The 18,523-nt window shown below is 34.0% G+C and overlaps 1 protein-coding gene across 1 annotated transcript in view; it reads left to right on the top strand.

Annotated features, from left to right (window-relative positions):
* The window catches only part of CCDC102B (coiled-coil domain containing 102B), a 228,951-nt gene extending 212,958 nt beyond the window's left edge, over positions 1 to 15,993 (top strand). The window contains exon 10 of the mRNA XM_023534108.1: positions 15,892 to 15,993. Within this exon, the coding sequence (XP_023389876.1) occupies positions 15,892 to 15,895 (4 nt within the window). The 3' untranslated portion in view covers positions 15,896 to 15,993. The remainder of the gene's footprint in view (positions 1 to 15,891) is intronic.
* The last annotated feature ends 2,530 nt before the right edge of the window (positions 15,994 to 18,523 follow it).

The raw sequence follows: 18,523 nt of genomic DNA, 5'->3' as shown, positions 1-18,523 counted from the left end.
TGAAATCTGGGTTTCTCTTATCTTTCTCTAAGATAGCTTTTTTTTTTCTTTTTTTTCTTTTTTTCGTTTTAGTCATCGTTTAAACATAACATCTCATGCCTCCATCATAAAGGCCATTTCTCATTGCATCTTGTAGGAGATGCCCAACAGAATTAAACACGTATACAATTTCAAAATTTAATTTTTTCTTTAAATGTTTACTTTATTCTGACTTCCTTTCCTTGTCTCATATTTGTCTTTGATCAAATGTCCTTGCTGTTCATTTTTTTTCTGTAAATTGCTTTGCTGATTTAATTTTTCTTATATGAAAAGATATTCATCAAGTTACCTACATTTTTATAAATTTATTCCCTAAAAATTGTGTAGAATCTAAAATATGCAATCCTGATAGAATAGAAAACACATGACCAGCTCAAACTTATAACAAAAATGACAGTTACCCTGACAATTTACACAGTGACTCATAGAGACCAGGGATGAGGATAAAATTGGTTCCAGCTGTTGATTTTCAAGCAGCGAGATCTATAACAATTTGGCAGTTAGTCATATTTGAAATGCTCTGACACCTTCCTATTAAAATACCTATTAAACACTGCAAAATCTGGAAATGGTTCAGCAGCACTGGAAAAGAGTATGCTGTGATTTTTTGGTATGGAGAGAGCAGGAGTTTCTGTCAGGACGTGTCAGGACCTGACTGCCCCATTTGAGCGTGACTTGGGTCTTTCGTTTCCCTTTCTCTGGTTCTGTTCCACACGGGCCCCTCCTTCATTTGCTGTCTGTCCTACTTTAATTTCTCTTTGCCCGTATTTCAGAAGTGTGTGCATCTTGTTGGCAGCTCTTACATCACCAAATGAATGGTTTCCACTTTCCATCTTTGCTCTCTACCATTTTCTGCCAAATTCTCTCCTCCTGTTTTGACAGGAACTCTTGGCAAGGAAAAAAAATAATATGAACTACTTTAGGATCTGTGGCATGAATAGTTGACTTCGGACCCTACCTGTTAAAGGTTTTCTGCTTGGCCCTGGTTGTAGTACGCCTTATACCACAATTTCTATACTATCTATACTATACAGTGCATAACCAATACAGAATAACTGATAATAAAACAGTATATAATACATTATCTTAAAAATAAATACAAAAAAAATCATTTAATGTGCAGAATAATCTCATTTCTAGGATTTTCCCTGTGGCTTCTACAGAGGATTAGATCAGCAGACATACATTACTAAAGAATATTAACAGCTCTCTAAAAAGGAATCAAACAGAAAAATACCCATTCTTTCTTCTACTCAGTTTCCACCATTGAAAATTAAAATTTCAGACCCCTCTTGGTAACAGAAGTACAATGTGAGCCAGATATAAACCATGCAAAAAGAAAAAGTTGATGTAATTGACTGGAATAATATAGCTTTTTTTAGCCCAAAATTTCCAACATATTACTATTATCAATATCCAATAAATATAAAAAATGAATGGAATGCTAGTCCTTGCTCATGGATTGGAAAAATTAATATTGTTAAAATGCCCATACAACCCAAAGCAGCGTACAGATTCAGTGCAACTCCTATAAAAATTCCAATAGCATTTTTCACAGAAATAGAAATATAATCACCCTAAAATCACCCTAAAATAAAACCACCCTAAAATTTTTATAGAATCATAAAAGGCTCTGACTAGCCAAAGCAATCCTAAGAAAGAACAAAACTGGAGGCTGAGCACTTTCTGATTTCAAATTATATTACAAAGCTATAGTAATCAAAACAGCATATTGGCATAAAAACAGACACATAGATCAGTGGAACAAAACAGCCCAGAAATAAACCCACACCTATATAATCAATTAATTTAAAACAAAGGCGCCAAGAACATATAATGAGGAAAAGACAGTCTCTTTGATAAATGGCTTTGGGAAAATTGGGCATGCCAAAGAATGAAACTGGTTGAACTCAAAATGGCTGAAATATTTGAATGTAAGTCCTGACACCGTGAAGCTCCTAGAAGAAAACATAGGTGGCAAGCTCTTTGACATTGGTTTTGGCACTGATATTTTGGATCTCAAAGGCAACAATAGCAAAGATTTTGCATCAAATGAAAAAGCTCTGCACAGCAAAGAGTGTCTGTCACCAACAAATGAAAAGGTTACTTACTAAATGGGAGATAGTATTTGCAAATCACATCTGATATAGGGTTAATATGCAAACTATAAAAACTCACACAACTCAATAGCAAAAAACACAAGCAATCCAATTTACAAATGGGCAGAAGATCTGAATAACATGTTTTCAAAGAAGACGTACAGATGGCCAACCGACACACAAAGATACTCAACATCACTAATCATCAGCGAAGATGCAAATCAAAAGCACAATGTGATGTCACCTCATACAAGTTAGAATGGCTATTATCAAAAAGACAAGAAATAGGACGTGTTGGTGAGGATGCAGAGAGAACCTCCTGCACTATTAGTGGGAATGTAAATTGGTGCAGCCTCTGTGGAAATCATTACGGAGAATCCTCAAAACATTAAAAATAGAACTCCCATTTGAGCCAGCAATTCCACTTCTGGTTATTTATCCAAAGGAAACAAAAAAACTAATTAGAAAAGGTATCTGCCACCTCATGTTCATTGCAGCATTATTTACAATAGTCAAGATGTGGAAAACAAACTTAGTGTCTATTGATGGATGAATGGATACAGAAAGTGTATGTGTATATATATATATATATATATATATATATATATACTATAGAATATATTTAGCCATAAAAAATAAAATCTTACTACTTGGGATGACATGGATAGACTTTAAGGGCATTATTCTAAGTGAAATAAGTCAGAGAAGGTCAAATACTGTATGATCTCACATATGGAATTTAAAAAAAGAAGAAAAGAAAAAACAAGCTCAAAGAACAGATCGCTGGTTGCCAGAAGTTGGACTGGTTGGTGGAGGGTGGGCCAAATGGGTGAGTGGTCAAAAAGTACCAACTTCCAGTTATCAAGTAAATAAGTCCTGAGGATGTAATGCACAGCATGAAGTTAACAATACTATATTGCATGTTTGGAAGTTGCTAAGAGAGTAAATATTAAAAGTTCTCTTCACAAGAAAAGAAACAGTTTTATAACTATGTATGGTGACAAATGTCAACTAGACATATGGTGATCATTTTGTAGTACATACAATTATTGAATCACTATGCTATACACCGGAAGCTAATATATGTCCATTAATCATCTCGTTTTTAGACTATATAAAGCTATCTATTTAGACTATATAAAGCTATCTATTTAAACAGGTTATAATTTGAAAAAGAGAAGAGCAAAAAATGAAGTCAATATCTATTCCAGATACACTTGATTAATTTAATCGTTTTCTGACATATTAGTTGTAGGCCTTTCTAATAGGAAGACACACATTTTTAAATCTCGTATGTGTATAATGAATTGTGACCATTCGAAATAGCTTCATTTTACCTTCCTTTGCATAAGGCAGGCTTTATTGAAGGGAGCTCTGTCTAATTTCGGTGTCAATTCTAGCAGTTACCATTATTTGATCTTGGACAAATTACTTAACTTCTTTAAAAAATGTAATACTACAGATATTATGGTTGCAATTGAGATCGGAAATAACATAAGAACTAACATAGTCCCTGGCATTTACTTTATAATTAATGTAATAAAAGTTCTCCTTACATCACGAAACCTTCAATAAATTACGAATAGACAATATCAAGATAAAACTTGACAAATGGCTTATTGACATGAGTAGTCTCTGGGAAAATATAATAAAGGAAGTAATAGAAATTACTTGTCATCTAATTATTGAGCCAGTGAAAGTATCTTCACACATATCAACTTTCATAATCTTCATAATAATTCTTTAAAAATTATTTCTGTTTAGAAATAACTTATGAAGGACTTTATTTATGCTTCCTTCTTTCTGTGTTTTATTTATGTGGAATGAAAGTCTTTGGGTCAATAATTACTGAACATAAGAATATATCTTTGGATATATTATTATAGGTTTTTCCCTTATTTCCTGCTGACAAGGCATTTTCACCAATACTAAATGGATATTGCTAAGATATAAAGTAAAAATGTATTTTCCCTGAACTATTCTATGATTCAGCTGACTTTTGCCTAACTTAAGAACTCGGGGAATGAGAGATGGGAGTGACAATCTGATCGTTTGTGTCTGAGGAATTTATTAGCTATGACTACCACTTAAAATTTTATGTTCCTTTATTTTTCATTTTTTCAATGAACTTTATTGCAGTAACGTTGGTTAATAACATTTTATAAATTTCAGGTGGTCAATTCTATAACACATCATCTGCATATTGCATTATATGTTCACTTCCCAAAGCCTAGTCTCCTCCCGTCACCATCTATGATCCTTTATTATTATTATTTTGTCTTCTTCTGAAACTCTTATAGCCACAAGTTAAAAATACCCACCGTTGGTCTCTTATGCTTTGTCTTTAGTGGCCTTCTCAATTCTGAGCATGTAAGTGAATTCCATGGTTACTTATATTTACATTAAAAAATATCAGTCCTAACACTGTTCTAATTGTTTTATTGTTACCAGTAACTTTCTGGAATATCCGTTTTCTGAAAAAAGAAATACGATGCGTGTCAGTAGCATTTTACATTACATTGCTTACAAATCTTAGATGCAGAATTACCATTTAAATTTGAGTTACTCAAGTTTAATTGTTTCCCATTTCATCATCAAATTTTATAACATTCAGACATTATAAGCCAATTTGGTAAGTTGTACCGTTCGCGATCAGTTTTAGAAATACCTTAAAATTTCTGATTTATAATAAAATATGTGTTTTTTTATAGATTAATTTTATTGGTACGACTCTCTTAAAAATATACATCATTCAGAGGGTTTTTAGAGTCATTAAGGCATTTGTGAAAAAGTATTCTAAAACCCCTATTATCTTTACACAGCATGTTACTATCAAACTTATTTTCTATTTTTTAATCAAAGCTATAAATACACATATTTTATAGAATCAACTCTTTCTACAAGGTTTGTTGACATAAATTGCATTTACTATCATTGGCATATTACTTGCTCTTTTTAGTCTTTTCTTCTAAGCTCTAACTGATATGGTTTCCAGCCTCCACTTTTTACATTATCTACTGATTTCCCACTGTAGAAGGTAACAGTTTAATTCTCTACTTCGCCACACACACACACACACACACACACACACACACACACACTTTCATCCCTGAATACCACTTTCCTCTCAATACAGTTTCATCGAAAATTTGTTATTTCACTATTTAGAGTTTATATTAATGGCTACATAAAGTCAGACTTGACCCATGTACTCAGCTCCGATAATTTCCCTTTCCTGTGAATCTCGAATTTGATTCGCTTTTTCATTTCTCTGTTTCTCTGCGCAGTGAGACCAGGGCTCACTGTTTGGCTCCATGTCTGTCTAGCATTTTGAAAAATTCCTGCAGTGAGAAATCCGGGCTGAGGATGGATGTCTCACCTCGTGTGTTTTTCCTTCTCTTAAAATTCATAGCCTTCTCTTAAAATCTATACCATAGTCCAGTGCTTTTAAATGTGTTTTTATACATTTTTCCCCATTTTGATCATTGTTTACAGCAGTTGGGTAAGTCCAATACCAGTTTTTGTCATCTACTTCAGCCACTCCCTAATGAATCAGAAAATAATTCTCCCTTTAACTTTATACCTTCTTTCCTGCTACTCTTCTGGTCTAGATTACCATCGTCTCTTCTCCGGATTTCTACGCTAGCTTTCAGCTCAGATGTCCAGTTCCAGCACATGCTCTGCATTAAAGAGGTGTTGTAGAAACACGATTTATATTATGTCACTCTCCAAGTGAAAACTTTTTAATAGCTTCTCATTAAACTTCGAATAAATATTTGAACTCCTTACAATGACCTATAAAACTCGGGATGATGTAAGCCTACTAAATGGTTTTCTCCACTCTTCCCTGTTCCTTCTTTATGCTTCAGCAGCATGGATTTTTTTTTTTTTTTTTTTTAATTTCCTGAAACTGCAGAGTTCTACCCTTAGCTTTGCTTTAGCCGCATCTATTTTTTTATGGCTCCAACTTATGTTCATCATTCTTCCCCTGATTTCTTTCTCTTGTTTTAGGTAACAGCTTAAATGTTACTTCCTCAGTGGGCAGTCCCCGAGCACCGAGAACTTGACCCTTAATCTCACAGCACCTGCCGTTTTAGTTCATGTCTCAAACCAAAATACAACATCCTACTTGTCGTATTAGACGAGTACATACTTTTGTCTAATATCCATATTTTCGACCAGACGTAAACATCACGAGGCTAGGGATCGTATCTTTATTTTATTTACCGCTCTGTGCCTAGTGCTCCACGTGATATGTGGTAATATAATAGGTGTGAAATAGATGTCCACTGAATTTATAAAGAAATAAAGGAGTTTTAAAAATCAACATTTGGAGGCTTAATAGAGAATTGAAATTTGCAAATAATCTTAGAGAACTAGAACTGGAAGAAACTATAAAGATCACGAATCCAATCATTGCATGGTTGTAATAATCCCTCTGATAGCATCAGCTGCACTTAAATCGTTCCAGTGTTAGGGAACTCACTATTTCACTAGGAAGTCTATTCTATTTTCAGACACTTTCTATTTAAAATTATCGTTCTTATATTGGATTGTTTTACTTAGAATCATATGGCAATAGTTCTCTTGCTTTCCCAAAAGAATTCTGAAAACAGTGATACATACATTTTCTTTCCTTTTGTGATTCCTTCTGAAATTAAACCCCTCAAAGATATAATTAAAAATGAAAATTATTCTTACATTTTATTGAATGGTAAAGAATGACATTCCATTTTGGAATGCTTCGTCATCATTGGAATTCTTTAAGCTACATATTGGATCAATTTCTTTATCCCGGTATACATTAAATACCCATATTTGCATGCACCACAAATATGAAATTCTGATTTTCAGCCAAGTGAAAATAATAGATTAAAAAGACAAATTTATATAAACAAGCCTTCTATTTTATATAAAGAAGCCTTCTGTTTTAGCTAACATTAAGAAAGATACATCAAAAAATTAAATTGTTACAGTGTTTATGGTCCCATTATCTTATTATCAAAAAGGAAATGAAAATCTTTGTGTGTATATGTATGCATTACAATAACCGTTTTGAATGAGAAGATTCATATGTAACATGGAGCATTCACCCACTTTATCTCAGTGTGTGTATATAATTTAGAAATATATATACACACACACACACACATACACACACACACACATTATCTCATAGAATTGTAACACGATCAAATGAGAAAATGTATTTGAAAACATTTTTAAAAATTTTTAAGTATTCTCATACTGTCCTTTGTAATCATAAATAATGCCAAAGAATTGGTAAATATATATTTTCAAATAAATGAAAAACCACTCAGAGATACAGCTATATGTTTTTACATGCATGAAGCAATTTACAAAACTGAATTATTTTGTTATTGTGGTTCTTTGGTTCCTCCTTCTGAATCATTTTCATCACCGCTATTCTTTGGGATATAGAGGTTTGCTCCCACAGTGACCTACTTTCTTTTTGCCATTCTTTGTGACTATATGAGACATTTCTAAAATTGCATTAGCGTTTATAGGTCACTCTGATACCATTAAATGAGTTATTGTTTCAACACAAAAAATTACATTTTCCAAATTGCTGCCTGTAGAGCATCATTAATCTAGGAAAACAGAAGCATTTGGTGGTCCAATTACATATCTGACCCTTCTGAGATTCTGGCTGAATAAAAATATAAACCAAATGTGATCTAATGATGTTTTAGACATTATACTAAAATCTAATAGGATAAATCATTTTTATATTCATATATAAAATGATTGACACAAGAATATGTAAGCAATCCTTGTCAAGACAATACTGTGAGATTATGTATCGATTGTCCTTTCTCTGCTCTAAACTAGCAGTAAGAAGTAACACCTATTTTTAAAAATTCACTAAAAAAACATAGCAAGGTTTAGTGGTACAAATAAAACTCTCCATTGTCCAGAAAAAACAACACAAACACAAAACAACAGTGTGGCTGCAGTCACGGGTTTCACTGACGCTGCCCAAATGTGGGCCATAGGGCCTGGGAGTGTGACTCAGAGTGGCAAGGACCAAAACCACCCCACATAATGCAGAGCGGAGGGAGGGAGAAAAGACATTCGTGACAAGCACAGAATCCCCAAAATGTCTCATTAAGCCAAAAGCCTGTTTTCAAAATTGATCAAGAAAGAGGAAACACACCTGTGACTTTAAAAAGTTTAAAAACAGAATGTAACTACATTTATAGTTGATATTTATAAAATATAAAGATTATAGAAACTTACATTAAAATTATCAATTTAGATCTTTAAAATTTTCTAGAAAATAATTTTCTCTACTCCATAAAAAAGTAGAAGGGAGACCCGATAGAACAATTATCATTAAATAATTTGCTCAAGTATCAAATTCCTTATTTCTCCTTGAAACATATAAACCAAGTTTTATAGCTGTTTTGCAGGTGAGTTTTATCAACGCCTTAAACATTTAAAAATATATTTTAGAAAAGTTCAAAAGAGCACATTTCCTAACATGTTATTCGAGAGTCAACTATTGAAACTTAAGCTCAATGAAAATAAGAAAAGAGAATTATAGATTGATCTTTGATTATAGGTGAAAAATCCTAAGTGATAATCTTGGCAAATGGAATCTAGGAGTGTTATATTCATCACGACTATATGGTGTTTATTCTCAGAATTCAAGGAAGGTTCTTTATCGAAAATGCATTAATTTCTTTCACCACTACAATTGAGAAAAATAGTATGGTTATTACATAAAAATAAAACAATTTAAAAATATTAACCCTATTAATGATTAAAACTAGGAATGTAAGACTTTACCTACCTAGAATTTTTACTCGACACTTATTAAATATCCTTCTTCACAGTAAAGTACTGAACCTCTCATCACATTCAGAACAGAAAACCACACCGATAGCCAGTAAACCTAGCTCATTGTTAGATTTTTACATAGAAATGTGTTTTAAAAAGTGAAAGCTGGGAATTTGATCTGCTTAAAGGAACACTTACCCATGGTTTTACCCACAGTGATTCCTAAAGAGAACTGGCCTTGAATTTAAGGGCCCCTCGTCTTCAGAAAAACCAAATGAAACCAACTAAAAATTATGTAGAGTAATGAGACATTTAGATTCTTGATTGCTTTTCAATTCTAATATAAAATAAAGAAACCATTTATAGCCAATTCTTCAAGGCATCTAGAATGTGAATTATTAAATTATAATCTGTTATGTTGAATATTTGTGAACATCTTTTAATTACATTGTATTGTCTTAAGAGTAAGCCGAAACTCTGTAAATTTTTATTTAACTTTTCCCATAAATTCCACATGTTCTCTTTATTTTGAAAAGGCCTTTTGTGTGTTGATTTCTATTTCTTCTTACCTTAAGTTTTTTATCTTAGATATTTCCTTTTACTGTGTCCATAACTGTTTAATAACTTCAATTGCAATTAGCTATTTCTACTAAAATTGCCAATTAGGAAAAAATACAGATTGTGTCAATGAACTGTAATATTTCTGTTGATGATTTTTACATTTTAAGTGTTTATTATCTAATATTATGTTTATTTAGTATTACACTTTGGCATTTATCCTACACAAATTCTCATTTCTGACTTTCACATCATCGATAAGCATGTTGGAGCTGGTGTTTTAAGAACCTTTGTGTAAAACAGTCATGTAGCTCTTTAAAGAACTGCAAAATGATCCCAGCGTTATCTCGGCCATGTCTGTAGAGAACACCATAGAATTCTGGCTGTAAGACGTGCTTGCAGGGTCAGATGTGAGGACCAAAATGTTGATTCAATCCCAGATGACTTTCTAGTAGCACAGTTGACGTTCCTTGTCTCCTTCTGGTTATTAATTTTGGTGGTTAATCAGGTTTGTGACATATGCTATTGGTGGCCTCCAAAAGCAAAACGTGTGGTCACGTGACACTCAGCTTGCAAGAACAGGTCTTCCACTTTTAGAGATTCCCATTTTGAAGAATGTCGACATTAAGTAAAAAGAAAGTGACCTAAGTTATATAGATAAATTTGCATGTGTGTCAGCAGGAGGTTGACGGGAGAGTTTGCATTTTTAACAGTCAGCAAAAATGAAAAATCTCAGCAACCCATACAAATCAGAATGTCCCCTTTTGTTGAAAATAATAACAAGCTCATAAATGCAAATGATTTGTGATATAACTCCCACAAAATTGTATTTCATTGTATTTATTGCTCTATCTCTTTATGGAAAATGAAGTCAGCTAAATTACATTTGTGCCTCCTTTAGGTATTATAGAATCGCTGGTGTGAAAACAAAGAACATAATGTGATGATGGGAGGGACAGAGGGAGGGTGGGAGGGAGGGAGGAGGGATTACTTAAGTTGCTTTTATTTAGCTTCTTTAATATAGTAAAGTGAAGAATTAAAATCAACCTGTAAGTTCTATTAAATTTTCTGTATATGTTACACTCCATTCCATTAAATGCATCTGAAAACTCTACTCTTTTAAAGACAAATTGAGCCATGTTAGCTGCATTTGATTCAAATAAGTCTATTACCTCTGGGAAAATAAAAATAATACTTTCAGCTTTCTAAGTCATATAGTCAAAAATTAATTATAACCATAGAATGTAAAATTTAGGATTTTCCCATAGTATTTGAAATTTAGTATTTTTATTAAAATATTAAATATCTAAATTGTTGGCTTGGCATGAATAAAATTTGCAGATGTAATTCCACAGACCCAAGAATTCCAACAAATATTTTTAATGAGAAACCGATAGGTGTCTGATGGTTTTTATTAGCGCTGGATTTGCCAATCAGATAAACATTAGTTAGGATACAAAGAGACTTTATCAAATTAGGATAGAAAAACTTTTGGATGGCCAATTAATATTTCTCTTGAATTTCCAAAATTCTTCACTAATTCGTCATATATGGAATTAATTTATTCAGACAGGAGATGAAATGTGAATTACATATGGGTACTTTCCTTGCTATAAAAATATTATACTCTTTCTAATATTGATAGTTAGAATTATATTTATCGTTTGAGAGAGTTTCAAACTTTGCTAGATTTTGATTGAATGTTTATGTGAGATATTTGGGATTCTGAAAACAGTCATTCATTTAGTTACCGAATGATCGATTACATCAGTCAACTCTAAAAGTGGAAATGAAGTGGTCCTAAGTGGCTCGCCCTGCAAAGTTTTGCCTTTTCTTCTCCTATATTTATCCGTGAAGAATCAATTCTAACGTTACCTCTGCAGACCAGCGCCTGCACGGAGCCCTAATAGTAGACAGGGGTCTTTGCCATTAGTCTGTGCCACTCAGCATGAAAGTTACTTGAAGCCATGAGCATTCCCTGCAGATCCTCCCTTTCTCAGTGACCACTTTGCTTCTGATTTCACAGCGCCTGAAGCCATCAGCTCTTGAGCTGGTATGTTCTTTGCCTTTATAATCCAAACTTCTGTATCCCTATATCCAGCTCTACCTGCCTTACTCAGGATCATATAAAATATTTTCCTCTTTAAAAAACAAAGTTATTCTATTTTGCTCTGACGTTGCATTTCCCAGCTTACCGATTTGGCCATAAAAATATCTTTTTATAGATTTTCTAGCTTTCCCTTTTTACAGACTTTTTCAATGCTGCCTATCAAATATACTTAAGTCTTAGAATTATAAAATCTAAACTTGGCTAAACTGATATTGCCTTCTCTTACAATCTTAATTTTGTTTCTTTAACTTCCTTTCTTGCAAATCTCTTGGGTTACTCTTTAATTACTAATTACTACCCAGTTCCCCAACTACCATTTATATTAATTTAATAAACACTCCTACAGTGCATACTATGCACTGAGCACTATTTTAAGTACTGTGTTTTTAACACGGTACTGTGTTTTAAGCATATATGTTATGTGTATAACTCATTTCATCTGTTCTAAAATATCATGCAAAAAGTTTTTTTCTCATCATAAAATCAGTTTGCTCATTCCAGAAATATTTGGAAAATATAAAAATATGCAAAGTAAAACACAGAAGTTATCTAGAAGCGAGAAATATGAATACCTTTTTGCTCAATTTTACATAGTTTTGTGAATGTATATGACTATGCTTGGGTTCACTTCGTGTACATATAGCATGTGTGTATATTTAGATGATCAAAATAGTGAAGAATTATATCACATTACTTTGTTATGAATTGTTCCAAGCAGATATTCACTCATTAAAGCCTAACATCAACCCTAAATTTATTTTCCCCATTTCATAAAGAAGGGGCTGAGGGAAAGAGAGGTTAAGTAATGTGCTCATCGCATGGCAAACTCAGGACGCGGATTCGCATTCATGTGACTCCAGAGTCCACACTCGTAACGTCTGTGCTATACGGCCTGTCTGGACAGACCGTCAGCCTCTCAGTCTCTCTTAGTTTCTGTCTCTCTCCCTCCCTCCTTCCTTCCCTTTCCCCGCTCCTTTCTCTTTCCCTCTCTCTCTCACATACATGTTAAATACATACTAATGCTAAATACATGACTGTCTATATTTATAACCGCAGTTATGATGTCTATGTAAAGTTGAGCCTGCTTTTTCACCAAAAGTATATTTTGAATATTTTGCTATTTAAAGATATTTTTAAACACCATTTTAATGGATTCATAATATCCTAAGGTATGAATATATGACTAGTTGAAGTTATTCTCTTATTGTTAAACATTTTTCTGCTTTCAAATCTTTAAATATTGTGAGTATTATGGCAATACATATCTACGCATGTAAGTTTCTGTTCTAATTTCTCATTGTTAAGAAAAACTCCTTAAAAATAGAAACTCTGAGTCAGAAGGCGAAGCAGCTAATAAATGATGGCACATATCATCAGTAGTCTCTCACGAAAGGACATCTCAGTTTCCACTGCTCTTAGGGCATTTCACCCTGGCTCTGTCATCTGGCATCCATCAAACAGACAGATACGTAGTTTGCACCTATCAGTCGTAGACATTGCAGTCTGCGGACAGATTAGACAGACATGGTCACTGACGTTTGGGTGTGACTGTGTGGGGCAGGGACAGCAAAAATAGATGCAAATAGGATGAAAATTGCATACTGTTTTGAATACTCAACAGGAAAACAGGAAATGGCAGGATACTGCCTAGGCTACTTTATGGTTTATGTTATTTGTAGTAATATAAAGAGTATCATGGCTGAGAACTCTAGTTTGACCACTACATCCTAAAGAGCTTTTAAATATTCCAAAGGGCTTCTAAAAATTCCTTCCAAGGACCTTTGCTTGGAAAGGAGAAATTTCCATTCATACGGATAATTCGGCAAACGCAGCCTGCTCACTCAGAGACCCCTAGCCTCGCTGCTCACCATTTTCTTCCAGGAATCACTTAACTTCACGGAAGGCCAGCCCTAAATGACACAGACACAACTCGACGTCTCTCTTTACACAGTGTATTTCTTCCCCTTTATTTTCTTACTCCGTGCTTGGGTTCTCACTCTAAAATATTCTGCTTTTCGTTCTTGAATCTCTTCAATGCCATGGACGGTTTATGTACTTGTGGTCTCACCCCAAATCGTCACGGAAGGATGATTGCTGAGGACACGGAAAGCTTGAGGCTAACCTGGTTTTTGTGGCTTACTGCAATTCTTACTTCTTTCAGGCCTTGCCTCAGGGCCAACTGGATTTGTAGTGATACACTTACATAATTCTGATTTAATTTTTCTTATGGGAAATTATGCAAGTTCACGAGCTCTACACTCTTTTACTGAAATAATTATTTTCAAATCCCCTGAAAGCGGTTACATAATTCAAGGGAAGTAAAACATTCATTGCTGGACTAGTAAAATGTCCACCATAAAATATTTTTTTAAAGATTTTTTTTTTCGGGTACCATACTGCTGCTTCTATAAAGGGAAATATGGCGTTTATGTTCAGAAATATGAAAAAGAAACTATTCCCGATACTTACATCCTAAGCTGGAAGAGGATAAATATGCTTTATCTGTTTCCTTAAGTGTATATTATTACAGTCAGACATTCTGACAGCTTTTTATTATGTGTGAGAATCTGCTCAATGTGTTTTAATTTTTTCAGAAGACAAGCTCCCATCTGTAAGGAAATTACATCGTGTTGTGACTGAACCTACAGAAATTATATTTCTGGGAGGCAGAGACTGAGAGAAAGAGAGAGTGAGAAAGAGCGTGTGTGTGTGTGAGAGAGAGAGAGACAGACAGACAGACAGACAGAGAGGGAGACAGAAGATGGAAAGGAGGAGAGAGAACTAAGAAGTCTTCTGGATCAAACCAGAGGAAGTAGTAGCTCGTGCGTGTTCCCTCAGAACACAGACTCTTATCGCTAGTGTTTATAAACTTACTGAGTTTATAAAGTCAGCTTTTCATAATCAGGTGCATTACTACTAAGCCCTTTACCAGTTTTATTTTTCTTTGCTAAAATATATAGCCTTAACATCAGAAATACCTAAACATTTTAACATTTCTTATAGCAAAAGATACTATTTACTTCATGTTAAAAAAAAATTCTAGTGACAATAAATTCTTCTTTAATCCCAAGTAAAGATTAGTAAAGACACAAGGTGACAATTGATAAAACGTTAGTATCATTAAACATATAACATTTTCCCTTTCTCTTGACTTTGTTGGTTTTTCTCCTGGTAGGGAGGGAGTGGGGAATCAGCTATACAAATCATATCCCACCCCATTTTCCTTCTGGTTTTATTCCTGAGAATACATTCAGTCCCATCTCTATATCTGTCATAGTCTATTCAGATTGTTATAACAAACTATTACCATAGACAGGGTGGCTACAAACAATAACAACAGAAACAGTTATTTGTCACAATTCTGGAGGCGGGCAGTCTGAGGTCAGGCTGCCAGCACGATTAGGCGAGGGCCTTCTTTTGATGGCATCTTCTCCTTGGATCCTCAAACAGTAGAGGTGCCTAGGGACCCGGGGGAGGCGGGGCAGTGTCTCTTCTGAGGGCCCAGTCCCATTTGTGAGGGCTCCAGGCTTGTCACTTAATCACCTCCCGAGGGCCCCACCTTCTAACACCATCACACGGGGCCCGGGACTGCCACGTGAGTTTTTAGAGACACCAACATTCAGACACAGCAATATCTTCCCTAAACCTCATCTGCTTCATTCTACTGCTGTCTCACCTTGTAGCACCTGCGTTAAACACAGTGGTGCCTAAAAGGTCGCATCATGTCATCTAAGGTTTAAGTTAAATAGAACTGCCATTGAGGTTCAAAACAAAGACGCCCAAGGGTAGCAGAGCAAACTCCTGCTGTGTCCCGACTGTCTGTGCATGTGGCATTCTACCGGCAACGCAGCCAGGATGCTGTGCGGCCATTGGAGGGCCCAAGCCCGAGTTCCAATAGCTTTTCTCCTGCCTTTATGATCAAAAAAGTTCAACTAGTCTGTCTATACAGGTAAGATTGTTTTTGCTCTGACACGTGATTTTAGAGAGAGCTAAAATCCAAAGGCAGATACATTTATCCACAGACCTTATAATTATGGCTTAATGTATTCAGCAATGTCCGCATGCCTTAGGTTATTGGTGTAAGGGTCCTGGTCAAGAAATTTTTTCCAGATGGGGGAAACAGTTGCTTCTGTCAGCACATAGATGCTAAAGCTCCAGCAAAATCCGGTTCTACTTTGACTCATGAAAGCAATGAAGGGAAAAAATGATATTTCCATTTACTTTATGACTAGCATTTTGGCTTATGTGCATTAACGATCATTTTTCTTTCTCTTATTTCAGATGATGCCTTTGGTTATGAGACTGTCAAAAATCCTGTGAAGTTTAAAAGTGGAGTAGGAAGCTTAAATCCTGTTCATTTTGGGATCGTTTCCCTGGCTGTCATTGTCTGGCCCATGGAATTGCTACTTTCCCCGCTTCACCATTTGTAGATTCTGGGCATTGAATCATGTTACTCGTTTACGCAAAGATTTTCCTCTTTTTGGGTAACCTAAGCATACAGGTGAAGTTATGATCAAGTACATGTTGAGTTTTTCTGTGTGTTTAATGATTTTATATTAACGTCTCAATAATTAACTTTATTGTTATTATTTCTCATTTTCTATCCTATTTTATGTAAGGTTTTAATCATCTTATTCTGCTTAGAAAAGCAGATATTCTATTTCTTGTGGCATATCACATTTATATAATATTTAAATGATTTTAAACCTGTTTTTATATTGCTTTAAAAACAACATGGTTGATTCTGTTTGATTGTGTATATACATATTATTTAATCAATGGATAATCATGGCTTCCACCTCTGCTTTCCCATTGGGGTCACTTGACACCGAGCTTGGTACCAGCTTGCTAAAAATTTGCCCGGAGACCCAGTTAGTCCTCTATATTTTTCGCCTCTGCCATAGGTTTGATATACCTACGCAGCAAGGTGACATCATGTAACAATACCACTTAACAATGAATTTTTTTTTAAAATAGGTACCCTAATTTCTTCTGTGTGCTGTCCATGGTACTTGGTGGGTGTCATGGGGAGAGGTTACTACCAATTTTATGTCGACAAACAAAGAAAGGTTCACACGTGTCTGTGCCTTGTCCAGTTACAGATGGTAGAACCTTGTGGGCCTGACTTCCAAGCCCATGTCTTCTAGATCCCATAGCCCGTTTTCCATCTACTTTATGACACTGCGACCCTGAGTCCTAGGACAAACATGTTGCATATAAGAAGGAGAATAATAGGAAGTCCGATGCTCTGTGACACTGTAACCACCAAATTAATCTGCTTCTGATTCAGAATATTTTATAAGTATTGCAAATATCTTGTCAGAGAACTGATCCTCAATTAAAATTAGACTTGGTTGCTTACCTAGGATTTTGGTTTTTATTTTGCTTTTAAACATGCAAAATTTACATTTAATGTTTAAACATACAAAGTTCGTACAGTCTTTCAACACTAAAATTGGCAATGTTTTTCTGGCTTGATGTTTTAACTCTTGACAATAGAAACAGCATAGACTTCATTTTTATTCCTAGTAATTTTAATAAATGGCATTTTATCATCTTGTACATTGTTAATCTTTGGTGTCTTGTATTTATACCAAATTTATTTTTAAAATTTCATATTCTTTATTGCTTTATATATGATCACTTTAAAAGCATAGGGTTTTAACAAAGGAAGTTACATTAAGTAAAGTAAATTTTTTAAATAGAATTCGGCAAAAAAATGAAATCATATGCAGTTTACATTGTTGATACAAATCCTTTCTTCCCTATGGCAAAGAGTGACCTGCTATTTTTGATACGAATGGGAAATCCATTATCGACACCCTCACACACATTCAAAATAAATGACAAAAAACTAAACTGTAAATAAATTTAATGAAAATTAAAAAATAAAAACTAAAGATTATTTTAATAGTCTCATAACTGTACCATATTTTCTCTACTAAATTGAGGATATTAGGTCAGTATAGATTTCAGAACCCAACTCACCTGGTTTATCACTTAATAGATGTGTGATTTTAAAAAAATCAGTCTTAACCACCTCTCCCGTATCTATAATATAGATATCACATTCACTACATCGAATTATTTTGATAGTAAAATATGTTAAAAATATATAAAATTTGCATAATTTCTAGGACATTGCAGAAACCCAATAAATTTTAGTTTACTATTGCCTCATTTAAGGACAAGTACCACTCATATCTCAGCCAAGAGCTGGTAAAAATATTTGAAACAATTTCTGTAGTTACGCTAGATAATGATTTTTAAGGTTTTGACTTTTGAAATATGCCTATATAAGTATATTTTAAAGCATTCATGGTCTTTTATTGAATTTAATCCTATGTTTATGAAGTAGTTTCTATTTTTGAAATCAACTATGATCTGTAATGATCTGGCCAAACCATTGACTCATGTGTGCAGGTTTAATTTTTAATTCTACAAATGGAGGAATTTATACAAGGAAATGATTAAAATAAAATAGAAGTCTTACATGACTTTTATAGTGAAGATATATGCAAGGCTTTTATATCTACAAAAGAATCAATATAGGTAATATAAGGCAGTAAGGAATTAAAATCTAATTTTCATGAGCATTCTGTCCCCAGCTACTTGTGACCTGTTATAGCTTTACACAACAGGAAACCTAAAAGTATGTATAAAACACAATCATTTCCATTTACCAGGTGCATTCTTGCTGAATCAGCCCACTTGGTATTATGCCAATTTCTGCTGTTTCTCACTAAGGGAATATATCCCTAAATAAAATGTTAGTCATGTTTAAAGGGAAATAACAGCCTTAATCCAAATTTAAGAGCTGAAAGATTTTGCCACGAAAGTAAAAATAAGTAGGAACTTTAAATAAACACACAACTTTGAAATTACAGGGTCATTTTTAACCCAAAGAGATTAT

Source organism: Pteropus vampyrus, unplaced genomic scaffold (assembly GCF_000151845.1).
Source record: "Pteropus vampyrus isolate Shadow unplaced genomic scaffold, Pvam_2.0 Scaffold119, whole genome shotgun sequence".
Taxonomy (NCBI): domain Eukaryota; kingdom Metazoa; phylum Chordata; class Mammalia; order Chiroptera; family Pteropodidae; genus Pteropus; species Pteropus vampyrus.
The sequence above is the reverse complement of the archived record's forward strand: the minus strand, read 5'-3'. Positions and strand labels throughout refer to the sequence as shown.